The following is a 13,374-nucleotide window of genomic DNA, read 5'->3' as shown; positions in this document are numbered from 1 at the left end:
TAATGAATATTAATGTTATATAGGGATTATAAAGTTAGATAAAAATTCAATTGAGATATTAAAATTCTAATTAAATTTAATTTGTTATATACTTTTAGCTTATATGCAATTATGCATATTAAAACTTATTTTTATTATTTTATTTAATACAATTTTTACGAAATAAAACATTTATACTAACTTTATTTATATCTATGCGCTTCAAAATGATAATATACATATTACTAATAATATACTGAATTTGTTTTATAGAAATGAATAACTTTTGCTTTAGATTTAAAAGGAATATTACTTCCTTAAAATATTTCTAAAAATATAAAGCTTAACTCAAGTACATACCGTTTACCATTCATAAGTGAAGATCCCCCTACATATCACCTCACAGTAACGGCGACGCCACACCCATGATTGTAAAAGGGGCATCAACACCTTCCTCGTGAGCGTAGAAACAAATCTTTCTTTCTATTGGTTGTACTTGTTTATTTACCGTTAAGTGATTAGGATGATCACATAAATTAATACACATAATATGAGACAAGAATATTTACAGTTTAAGTTACATGCAATGGAACAGTTGATTTTGTAACATTCAACATGAGAATGGGAATAACTAATTATTACTAGAAGCCATATATTGATGAAAGGTTAGTACATTTATTTAAAGAGTATATATATATATGTATAAATATAAAATTCAGTTTCAATCCAAACCGATATGAAAATCACATATGATAAGGTTAAAAATGAAAATGGAAAAAAGAAATGGAGTCCACCTTGTTATCTTTTAGCCATTCAAACCAAACACCCACTACCCTTGTCTCCCTTCCTAATTTGATTCCAAACACTAAAATCTATAAACATTGTCACACTCCTCCATGTAATAAAAGTACTAGGTTTCAAGCTTTAGGTACAATCAAGTGGACACCTTAAGCATATCCTCAAAGTCGAGCACAAGGACATCACTTACCACTGGTAATTAGTTACAACTGATAGTTACTATGGATGATCATTTGCCACTAATGGATCAAATTCTTCCCTTGAACATCTAGGTTTGTTCGTACATCAAATAAGACCAGTCGTCAACGAGCGTGCACTCCACGCTATATTTAACTTGTACGAATATTTATCTGACTTCCCTTTGGTCTTAAGTAATCGATTAATCAAAATGACTTGATTACGCACTAAAATCACCAACACAAGAATGTCACATTTAAAAATTATTTATTTTTTGTGTTTGTTAGTCGGATTAACACTTGGTAATTTATATTGACGACATATAAAATAACCGTACTAGACACTAGCTAGCTATGGTTCAGTCCATTAGATTCGACCTACACCAGTCTAAACTTCCAAGATTTTTACAGGGTTTTATACTATCTCTCACTTTACTTTATATTTACTCATATCGGACATACGTATACTAACTTTACTATCTCATTATTTGTGAGACTTGGTTCCATAAACCTTCTAACAACTTCTCATGATCTTGTATCCTATATTCCGGCTTGGGAAAACAAGAACGAGAAAACAGCACCACCGAGACAACTTTGAAAAGAAGAAGCTTCTTCGTCCACGTTGTTGCTCAAACCTATAGACTCTTGCTCTACAGATTTTGTAGCAAAAATAAAAATTTTAGATTATGTGGATTTTAGCAATAGTTAAGCCACACATAATTATAATTTATTTATTTATAAAAATAGTAATCAAGATTTAAACACTTCACTTTACGCCTAAAAAATAATAGCCCAGAAAAGAATCTTCGTAAATGTTTCCAAAAATAAATGGACCTATCTTGAATTGAACCTTCACGCTTGGATTATTAATACCATACCCTGCAAACTCTATATAACTTACCCATTTTTTCCCATAACATATAGTAAGGATAAGAAATCATTTTATTGTGGAAACTATGAGAAATCAACTTAGACCATTGATTTGATCAAATCAATGGTATTCGATTATAGTGACAGTTGTAAATGAAGTTGTACGTAATGGCTAATAATTGTTTTAAGGAGAAAGTTAACGTACAAATGAAATTAACATGATAATTATTAGAATCAAGTAGATTAATTATATATACAAGTATAGTAATTATACATTTACTCTACTTGTGAGTACTCGATCAGTGTGATAAATTTCTAGTCACTCTGTGTGAGTACTCCAAAACACTTACATATAAACATTTTAACTAAAACGTACCAGGTCTGGCATCATTGTAACTCGATATCAGTTTACCATTTACGTACATATATACATGCACCATGCACGCGTATTTCTATCTAGATCTTAGTAGACCAACAATTAACACATCAAGTAAACATTTTACAAACTTTTGTAGGTATGATTTGTATCCATATGCATGCATGTAGATGGTGGGATGCATGTATGACAACAACTGGGATGATTGGTGAGATGAATCAAAAGTAAAATTAATACCCATTGCTTGCAAGTACCTAACGTCATATAGCTCACTTGTTAATATGAAAACGATACATCCATCATTTGAAAATAACATTGATATTTCCAAATAGCATGCATGTTCCCACATATATTTTAGATACATACATACAGTATCCTGACATGAGTAACATTATTTATATATATTGGCAAACATATATATGCTTATGTAGGCAAATTGGTTATGACGATTCTTTTATAGAGCATTTGGAGGATAAGTCTTGTTTTATTTAATATATTGAGTTCTTTTTTTAAAACTTGAGTTTGGCTATCGTGAGTTGTTTTTTTAAACTCGAGCTCGGCACGGACACAATTCGTTTATAAGTTATTAAGAAAATTATACGCATTTTATTTTTTCATATATTTTTAATTGTGATTTTATATATTTGTCATAATAATATTATTTAGTTCTATTATACTAACTTTATTTATATCTATACGCTTTAAAATGATAATATACTATTCAGTTACTTTTTATATAGAATGATTATATAAAGTTAAATTTAGTACATTTAATAAATTTAATAACTAATAGTTTTTCATGTATTTTATCTTTTAGAATTTAACATGTTAAGGAACTTTTATGATAAAAATATAAAGTGTGTTGGTTTTTATGTGCAAAATAATGTTAACGGGCTTTACGAAAAAAAAGAAAAAGCAGATTGTGTGTATGTTGGTTTTTACATGTAAAAAATATGTTAAGTGGCATTTACGAGAACAAAAAAAAACCCTTAAAAATGTTGGTTTACTTTTATGGTATTTACCCTTTGATAAAGTTAAATTATATATTATTAAGAAATGGTAAAAGGAACGTAGATTGTCGTGATTCACAGTGTCATAAAGTTCATGAAATGGAGTCGTGTGCTCTGATCACTTGCGATGAGGATCAATCAGATGGAGGGTCACACCATGATGGGTCCGTCTTTTAGAGCTTACTCTTCATGCTTAGCCAATATGCACTCGCGCAACGAATACATGATTCGAGATTTAGCTGTTAATTGAGGTACCATCAATTACCCATCTACACACGTGTAAATGTTTTATTAACATCAAACTAATTATAAGTAGAGAACTACAAAAACTTATATAAACACATATATGCGTCACTTTAATTGTCAAACATAAGAAGTTTATGTAACTGTATAATCCACTTGCTTATGTAATCGTATAATACACTTGTTTCTCTTTTCCATTATATCTGGTTAGCACTATATATTAATTCTTATGCATTTCATTACTTAGTCTATTAAACGATCATTTTTACGTGTATACATTTTTTTAATTTTGTGTTTATGTGTATATATGTATATATCTATAGTCTATACAACTGTGCATGCTATTGGGAATCATAATTGTAACTAAACATATTGATTTTAGTCATGTCTATGTTTGGGAATTATAGTTTTGTTCACATGCACAAAAAGTGGACAATAAATAAAACATACCAAACAAACTCCCATCAACTAAAATTAGCATAGTACCATCATATAATCTAAACAAACAAATGAAATTCAAGATTATATCCAGAAGCATATATATGTTTCATAAAATATAAGAAAAATAACACATTTTATATAGGGTTATTGGATTTTAATTAATAATCTCAAATCAGTAAACGTTACTGATAGTCCCAACTTTGTACGTATTTTACTTCAACAATCATTTACGTACTTTCCACGTCATCAAAAGGTTAATGGTGTTACTTTCCATTTAGTAAACATTTTTTGAGTTTGGATTAATTCCGACCAATATGTGAAAGTTGAGATTATTAACATTTTATGAATAGTTAAACAAGTCCACATATTTGTAACACCATCTGTCCCTATGGCTACATTGATGGAATAGAAGAATATGTAGGATATGATTTCTTGAAATATCATCAACCCTTTAGGCTATCACCATTATCAATCCTTAACATTTTGTCTTTTATCTTCTTGTCATCTTTCTATCTCTTGTTATCTAGTGCAATGTTGCTTTCTAGTCTCTATTTGATGGTGATGTATGGGTATAGAAACACTAACAACAATTATTTAAATACATTATTGATTATTAAACCAAACAACTTAAGTCCATACATTTTCAATGCATAGCAAAGACTCGAGTTGTATGCCCATTGATTTGGAGCCACCTCAGAAACGACGGTCAATGTCGGTGAGAGGACATCGATACTCGAAAAAGATAACTCAATTATTCGGTCTTTATATAGTAAAATCACATAGTGTGTAACTGTATATAGAACGTACAATGAAAAGATCTTAAAGTAAAAAACCTTAAAAAGTAGCAACCAAGAGAAAAAACAAAGAAACAACAATTTATGTTCTTCTATTAGGACTAGAACCTTTTATATTTAATATATCTTATATGCGTTGCTTTTGCTAGAAACATAGTGGTATGTATGCAGCAGAAACAACACACATAAGCGTACAAGAAACACGACACTAGAATTGTATGTGGTTCAGTTCCAGCTTGGGTGCAACTAGGTTATTTCATTATGATTATGATACAACCACGCAGATTACATTTACATCATATTGTATAAATAGACTGGGATTATGGTTTCTAACTTATTCACCAAGAAAGCATCTAAGGGGTCTAAATAGAACAAGCCCAAAAGATTTCACAAACTCTTAACAGTTTCATAACATTCTAGATGATATAGACTATCTCTTTTACTCTAGTCAAAGTGTCCAATCATGAAACAACCACTAGAGTGAAGAGTCCCCCCAAACACCATGGGTGAAATCTTTAAATTTTTGCACAATATGGTGTTCCACCCTTTTCAGTGTAACATTTGGAACAATTGATTTGGACAATAGCTATATGAGATGCAATGCAAATTAGCAAGGGACAAACAATGGTGGAGATGTTTCTTCCATGTGAGGATTCACAGTTCAATCCTTTTGTATTTTATTTCCAATCTTACCCTTTTAAATGTTATAACAAAAACTAACTAATCATACTTGATTTTTTGGTTATAAATATATTATCTTTCTTCATAAAAGATTAACACTGTTCAACACATCATGTATATGAGTGGTTATTGTCTTATACAATAAAAGTGGTGATCCTTTTTATATTAAATTTTCATGGACATGCTTGCCATAATGCCATTTCACTTGGCATATTTCTATGTTGAGTGATGGATTGTGTTTGTGTTGTTACAATTTCTGGAGGATATATCGATTCTTTTTTGTCGGCTTGGACCGGTTCTAGTCTCTTTTGTGTTTGCTAATGCTGAAACATGTAAACAAACCCACTAGAAGACGTTACAATACCTAAGTCACAAGAAACACCTAAGCCCTTTGACGATTAAGTATCTTATGTGTGTTTGAATAATTTGGAGCGGATTAAAGGAAGAAAAGATAAAAACCTATTCAAGAGGATTAAGATCAAGAAAAGAAGATAAAGATTTGAATTTGAAGATATATTAGAGATTATATTAATTTGTGTGAACTATATTATTTAAATTTGTAATACCTTAGTTTATTTAATTGAGATTGAATTATAATAGGATTAGTTTAAAGTTAAGCATTCATATGTAGGGTCATGTAACTGTTTTGTGTATTTCGAGTTTTTTTGAGTTTAATAGAAACGGGTTGAGACGATTTTGTCTCCTATCAGGGTCTATATTGTTGATTCAATCACATCATGCGGCTCAGGTGCCTTTAATGTGTTCATGTTTACTTCCATTGTAGGTAATGTATTTGGGTTCAAAGCCCTGCGTGCTCTACGTCTGTGTCGGTGGGTGTGTATACATGTATAATTTTACATATATGTAAAGTTGTAATATATAGTCAACAAAGGGGACAAGAGAAATGGTGGTTGTGTAGAAAGGGTTGTCCCTCCTTTATCTAGAGGTGATAGGCCTTAACCCATAAGTCAAACTAGGGAGGTCCAAGCACAAAAGATGAGGCCCAAATAAATATCACCTCAACATACAAAAAAAGAGGATGACCAAATGAGTAACATTTAAAGTGGCAATTTTAGTTTCTTCAAACCCCAAAACAAAGGGGAAACTACTTTATTTTATTGGAATGGAAAGAATGGTCTTTTAGCAACTAATAATTGGGAATGGTGGGGTTCTTTTAGGAATCTTATACAATATGTAAATTGTGTATCACATCAATATAAAAATAGCAATGTTACACTAAAGTGAACAAACATGAGTAAGGGGAGTGGGGGCAATTTTGTTTTTATATATAAATGTTTTATAAGCTTAGAATGATAAATTTAAGTAGAAATTATGAGATCACATAAGCACACAAATGCCCCTAGTTGGGCTCAGCTTAAAGGGTTTAAGCCCAATAAATACTGATCCACATTAATTCTAACCTAACTATCTCATGTATATATATATATAAAAATTCCACCTCCACCTTGAACGATGTTTTTCTCTTACATTTTTCGAACGACAACTTTCATTTCTAAAATATTTTTTTTACATGTGTTTTTTTGTACACACTAGTGTGGTCGGTTTATTTTGGAGACTCGAAGCAAACTCTAAAACCGGGCCCTTTTATAAAATGATAATCTTTGAACTTTCGATTTCATATGGACTGATATGGATTTCAAATGTACCGCTTATTATTTATAGAATAAACATTACTTCTTCATAGTTTTTTTTATGTTTATTTATTTATTTTTGCATTATAGCAAGTAAACTAACAATAATAGGCACAAAGAATAGCTAAACTGTGATTAATAACATTTTTTAGTAAAGTTGGTTAGTTCTTATCTAAACAAAGGTGACCACTATTATCATGCAAAAGATTATATTATGCTATGAGCCATTTCTTTTCATATTGTTACAGAGTTTTATCATACAACTCATAATTATATTCATATGATATTATATCAACATATATTCATCAAAACACACATCTCACCCCTAACTAAATTCATTTCATTTTTATGTCTTTTTCCAACCTAATGATAATAATATATATAAAAAAACAAAAAGAATTGAAATGTTAATTACTTTCACTTGTCACACTTGCTTCAAAGAAACCAAATTCTTTTTCTGATCTATCTTAAAATTCCAAAACTTCCCTTTAGAAGAAACCAAATTCTTTTCACTTAAAAACTCCCAAGAAAACCATTTCTCGATCATCCGATCGACATCATGAACAACCACATTCGTCCCATTTCCAGCCCGAGCAAGCACACCCGCCATATAAATAGCCCCCATTCTCCCGGGTGACTCGGGCCCATCCCCACCCGGCCCATCCACAACAATAACATCCCACTTAGTCTTAAACACTTCTTTAGGAAGCCCGGTTAATGCGATCTTACATTTGGCGGTAAGTGTTCGTATCCCAGACCGCAACGAACAACTAGAGTGCGTTCTCGCGTGTTTTAGCAACTTATACGCTTCCTTAGCCGATGTTTTGTACCTTATTCTGAAAACCCGTGTTGACCCATTCACATTACTTGTCATTTTAATTAGCTTTTCGGGTTTGTCTTCTAGAAAAATTGTTGTACCGCCTTCGTTGATGGATGGTAGTTTGAGATATTGATCTTCTAGCCCGAAAACAAGAAGGTTACAAGGAGATTTTTGTAAAATAATATCGTAGAGAAACCTAAGCTCTTTATCGGATAATATTTTGTCACCATACGTGTCGGCACGCTTATTGTTTGTGTTTGGATCATGTTCTAGGTTGAGGATATAAGAAGTGTTGATGGTGATTCGGAGTACTCGAAAGAGGGATGCACTGACTAGGATGAATATGAGAATGAGGATCAATTTCCTCTTGGTAAGGTTCATTTTGAATGAAGATTTGTGTATAATATGAGACAATGTTAGGGAGTGAAAATGAATAAAGAGAAGTTTTTGGGACTAAATATTTTTGTTGATTTGAGTGAAAATGAAGGAATTAATGATTGTTGCTTTGATTTGAAGCATAGATATTGTTGGGCAATCACCAAACTGTTGTTTAATGTTTAGGATATTTATGTCATGCAACAATATACTATCAAATTAGCATAATGTGAAAAGAGTGTTAACTTGGATAATATTTACCCTTATTATTGTTATTATGTTTAATGAGGATGTAAACAACTACACAAGATTTGTGCTCAAAACATGAAAAATAATGAGACCCTAATGGTGAAAACGAATCCAACTTTTGACGAACTGTTTGGTGAGAAGTCCGTTTATGTCTGTTTGTTTAATAAATGAATGAACATGGAGACAGAATTTCGTTCGATTAACTAAATGAACGAACACGAATAGAGACCATGTTCGTTCAACTGTGTTCGTGAACGTTCCAAAAGGTGTTCATTACATCCGTTTATGTTTGTTCATTATAGGTTAATTATATTTTTAAGCAAGATTATTGACTATAAAACGAAAATATATATGAGTATTATTATGTGATTAATTTATACGTAAAGTAACATACGAGTATATTAAGTATATTAAAACAAACCAACACAAACTTGGTAGTTGGACCGAACCGTTGACATTGACAATTCTCGGTTATTCAAGTCAAATAAATCATTATTCCTGTTCATTTATGTCACGAACAAGCTCATTTCCGTAATGAACAAACACGAACAATAAATTTGTTCGGTTAGGTGTTCATAACCCGTTCGTTTCCCACCGACATGAACAAGGCCTTATTTGGTTCGGTTCAGTCCGTTTACGGAGCTACCAATGGGTGTGGTTGACTTGACATACGAACTCTCCAAAATGCACCACATGGGTTGAAGTGAAAATTGGGATGTAATGGTGCTTTCTTACTCTCTTTTTTTATTTGGTTTTAATTTGGTAGTAGTTGGAAGAGGTTGGTAAGTGGGTTATAAGGCTGCACTCACTTTAGACTTTCTCTCCGGCTTTAAGATTAAGAAATTCGGACATTTTATTTTTATTTAAACTAAACTAGCTTTAGAACACGTATATTACATAAAATGAAATAAATAATATTTATTTCAGCAATACGACATAAATACGTATTCCAATATTACTGACGTATATTATCTCTGCTTATATAACACGGTTACCAACTGATTTTACATGTAGCATAATTCCATTACATAACCATGTTTAATTTTTTATTCTTGAATTTCAATTTAAGTTGGCAGTACTTCATATAGTTGGAAATGACTCGGTATATAAAATGACTCGGTATATAGATGTTTACCCATTCTTAGTTGAATTAGAAAGAAAAATGTTATGGATTCATCAAGTCAACCGACTCATTTGAGTGCGTTTTGTTGTATTCGCTTTGAACCAAACCAAATTTAAAAGTTTTTTAATACAAACCATTTAGATCTGAACCTATTTTGGTCAAATTTGTTTTAACCCGCCACCAACCTAACACGTCCGTTTTGCCAAACTTAGTTACAATTTGTTGAAAAATATTATCAAAAGGATGTCAAATGCTGTTTTGCGTCTTAGGAGATTAAAAATAAATAAAAGCTTTGGTGTCCTACGTAGAAGCCAGGTAAAAGTGTAAAACCCTTTGTGATAAACCATCTATAAAAATCATAGGACTCCTCCAATATCTTGCTAACCAATATAATCGAGTAAATCATAGCAACCCTCGTGTTTAGTTGCCATCATTGAACTTGAAACCCTGAACAGATTGTCGGTGATAAGCTGAAGGAGAGGATGACGTCAAGTCGTCATGTCCCTCATGCCCTGGGCAACACACGTGCTACAATGGTCGGGACAAAGGGTCGCGGTCCCATGAGGGTGAGCTAATTTGAATAGGGGTCTTGTGGCCAATAAATACAACCCCTCTCACTTCATTTTCTTAATCAAACTTAACACACAAAGATCTCATTTTGTACCAGAATTTGATGAAACTTTGTCGCTATAAAACATCATTCTTGTAACGCGAAACAATTCAACAACACTCATAGCACGCAACTCGAAGGAATGAAGGGGACAAAATTGCTTTAATGATAAAAAATTTTCGCAATGAAGTAACAAATGGTACTATGGTAGAGCTTTCGTTTTAGCAACCATAGTCAATCCAATTTACCTCGGTATATAAGAGAACTCATCCGGTGCGTACAACATATTCAAAGTCATATAAACTTCAAAAAAGAAAAATGTTATGTGAAAATAACCAACAATAACTTTAAAAAAATGAATAAATAATATAAAATGAAATAAAACAAAAGGCAGAGAGAAAGGAAGGCGATAGTATCAATTAAAATTTAAAAGTGCAACCCAAAGTATACGTTGCTTGTTATGTGATGACTTTCATATAGAATAATTAATTTAATTCCACTAAACGTATCATTTGGTGAAGCAAATAATATAATTCCACTAAAATGTCTCATTTGGTGAAGGTTGCAACATATAATAATATGATTTATTGTGTGGATTTTCTTTGGTGTGGTGTGGTGTGGTGTGGTGTGATTTGATGACCGTTAGACGGTTCGATTATAAGAAAAATAAGATGCAACCATATGTTTGACTATGCTTGATTCTTCATATCTCCGATCACACAGCTCCCTTAATTCTCAATATCTTGAATTATTCGTTGGAATTGTATCTTTTTAGAAATCATTACAAAAAACGTGTCATTATATTTTCATGTGTTAGGATACCATATGTTTTTTCAACGAAAATGCCTCTGATTTTAAATCATTTCCATGTATTCAAAAAGATTGTGACGACCCTGTAACGAGCATGGACGAAGCTTATTGAGGGCCAGCACACCTCCCCCCCCCCCCAAAAAAAATCTCTTCTGTTTTTTTGCGCGGTGTAAAGTTACCAGCTTTCGCCGAAAATTTGGACCCCCTTCCTCTGTTTTTTTCACAGTAGTGTTAATTAAACTCGTTTTTCACATGAAAATTTGTATATGTAGTGTCAATTTACCCGCTTTTGGACGGAAATTTGATTAATGATTGTTATCAAGAGACATGTTTGCGGGTGAGGGTCCTGAGTTGGGAACAACAAACTTTTAATCAAACATATTAATGTATTGTTATTATATCTTAAGTATGGGCTGTATGTTATATATCTCTAGTCTCTTCTCACCAACTTGTCTCCTACTAAAACTCTAAAAGGCATCTTTCAAACGGCATCTATTTTCTATAATCATTTGTTAACATAACATCATGAAAGAGAACGTCACTAAATAAATATATTTCACCATAATGTTTTCTAATACATCTATGATTAACATTGTTATCAAGAGACATGTCAAGATTTTTTTAACTTAGTTGTGTGTTGCGTTAATTCACTTTAAATGCGACATAATTATGCAAAAACTAAAATATGTTAAATATAATTTAAAATTAAAAGAAATTATAATTATAATTACAATATGTCAAATGATTATGAATTCGATGAAATTGGATATAGTAAACGGTGTTAGTGACCGTGGCAAAAGTAGTTGTAACCAATGTTTTAATAATTGGTTTTGAACTCATACCGGACTGAGTTAAAAAATGGTATAACTGGTTAAACCGAGTTGTACAGGGAGATTCAACCGGGTTGGGTAAATCTCTTGGGCTTATGATTCCATAATAAAATATAACCCAAATTTTAATCTATAGTAACAAAAATAATACAAAAGCACTAGATTTTCGAAAAATAATCCAAAGGTTTACATTTTCTTTAATGTTAATCACTAGGTTAAAAGTAGTTTTTAAAATATGGGCTGCAAAATATCAAAAATCTCTTGGGCATAAAACAGGTTTGCAGGTTTAAACAGGTATTTTACAAAAAACCGCTGGTTCGATGAGCAAACCGCCCATAAATACCGGGCTCAAAATACCGACCGGATATGCAAAACCCTGTATTACCTGTTCAACCGGCCGGTACGAACCAATTTTAAAACACTGGTTGTCTAGTTGTAACAATGATGTTGAATTACTTTACCTCATTAATTTGGAGCAAATTCACTTAATTTTCTTTTAAATCTTTATATGTATGCACGGACCCTTAACATATTGGTCCGTGTATTTTTGCCTCATACACAACCTCTAAAGAACGGGTCGTATGTGATAATATGATTAAACTAGTGTCTACGTCGAGTATTTGCTACTTTCCAGCCATTTAGAATCAAAACCATCATGCAAAACATACATTAACTTTTCTCCGAAAACCAGAAACTATTTATTAAAATGTTATATTATACTTCAAATGGTGAAAAACATCATTTTCTGATGTCATTTTATTATTATAAGTTAACAAGTGACATATCTTAATTAAATATGATTAGTGGCTTTATAAACAACATTAAATCCTTAAATTGGATAGGCGGAGGTGTGAACCCCACACCAACTCGGATCCACAACCAAAGCTCCAACTCACCATCAATGTAACCGCGTATCACAATCGCACACTTGTCGGTATATAATTGGTAGACTAGCTATAATATCCTGACTCATTCACAACTCACTGAGTCAAACCAGGCTGGGAAAAACTTGTTTAAACTAGACCCAAATGCATAATATTATTTAGAGTAAACTTCTATTTTCTTTCATCTGGTTTGTTCCTATATGCGGTTTTAGTCCAACAGTTTTAAACCTGCGATTTTCATCCCTGTGGTTCATTCCACTTGCAATTAAACCCGACCCCACTAACCCCGTTAAGTCTAGTCGTTAAAGTCATCAACGTGTCCCTCACGTGAGGGGCAGTTTTGTCCTTTTTCTCTCAAAATAAATCTCAACCCTAAATCTCAAGCCCCTTCGCGTGAGGCGCTGAGGTATATTTGGCGAAATAAAGGACAAAAACGCCCCTCACGTGAGGGGCACGGTGATGAGCTTAACGAGGTTAGTGAGGTCGGGTTTAATTACAAGTGAAATGAAACCACAGGGACGAAAATCACAAATTTGAAACTATTTGGCTAAAACTGCAGATTTTGACAAACCACATGAATGAAAAACGCAGTTTACTCTATTATTTATTTGTTTAAATCACTATCTAAAAACAAGAAATGTGTAGGCTTTTTT

At 32.1% G+C, this 13,374-nt stretch overlaps 1 protein-coding gene across 1 annotated transcript; it reads right to left on the bottom strand.

Annotated features, from left to right (window-relative positions):
- Positions 1–7,404: 7,404 nt before the first annotated feature.
- LOC143543339 (arabinogalactan O-methyltransferase 2-like) lies at positions 7,405–8,273 on the bottom strand. The gene has a single exon (XM_077035685.1). The coding sequence runs from the start codon at positions 8,219–8,221 to the stop codon at positions 7,445–7,447; it is 777 nt and encodes a 258-aa protein (XP_076891800.1). The 5' UTR covers positions 8,222–8,273; the 3' UTR covers positions 7,405–7,444.
- Between the last annotated feature and the right edge of the window lie 5,101 nt (positions 8,274–13,374).

Source organism: Bidens hawaiensis, unplaced genomic scaffold (genome assembly GCF_021521415.1).
Source record: "Bidens hawaiensis isolate Kalapana, Puna unplaced genomic scaffold, B.hawaiensis_p1.1 tig00013117_1, whole genome shotgun sequence".
NCBI lineage: Eukaryota > Viridiplantae > Streptophyta > Magnoliopsida > Asterales > Asteraceae > Bidens > Bidens hawaiensis.
Note: the sequence above shows the minus strand (reverse complement) of the source record. Positions and strands in the feature narration are given on the sequence as shown.

What these genes read in the sequence shown, in the direction of transcription:
- LOC143543339 (XM_077035685.1), bottom strand. Translation starts at nt 8,221, where the DNA reads ATGAACCTTACCAAGAGGAAATTGATCCTCATTCTCATATTCATCCTA.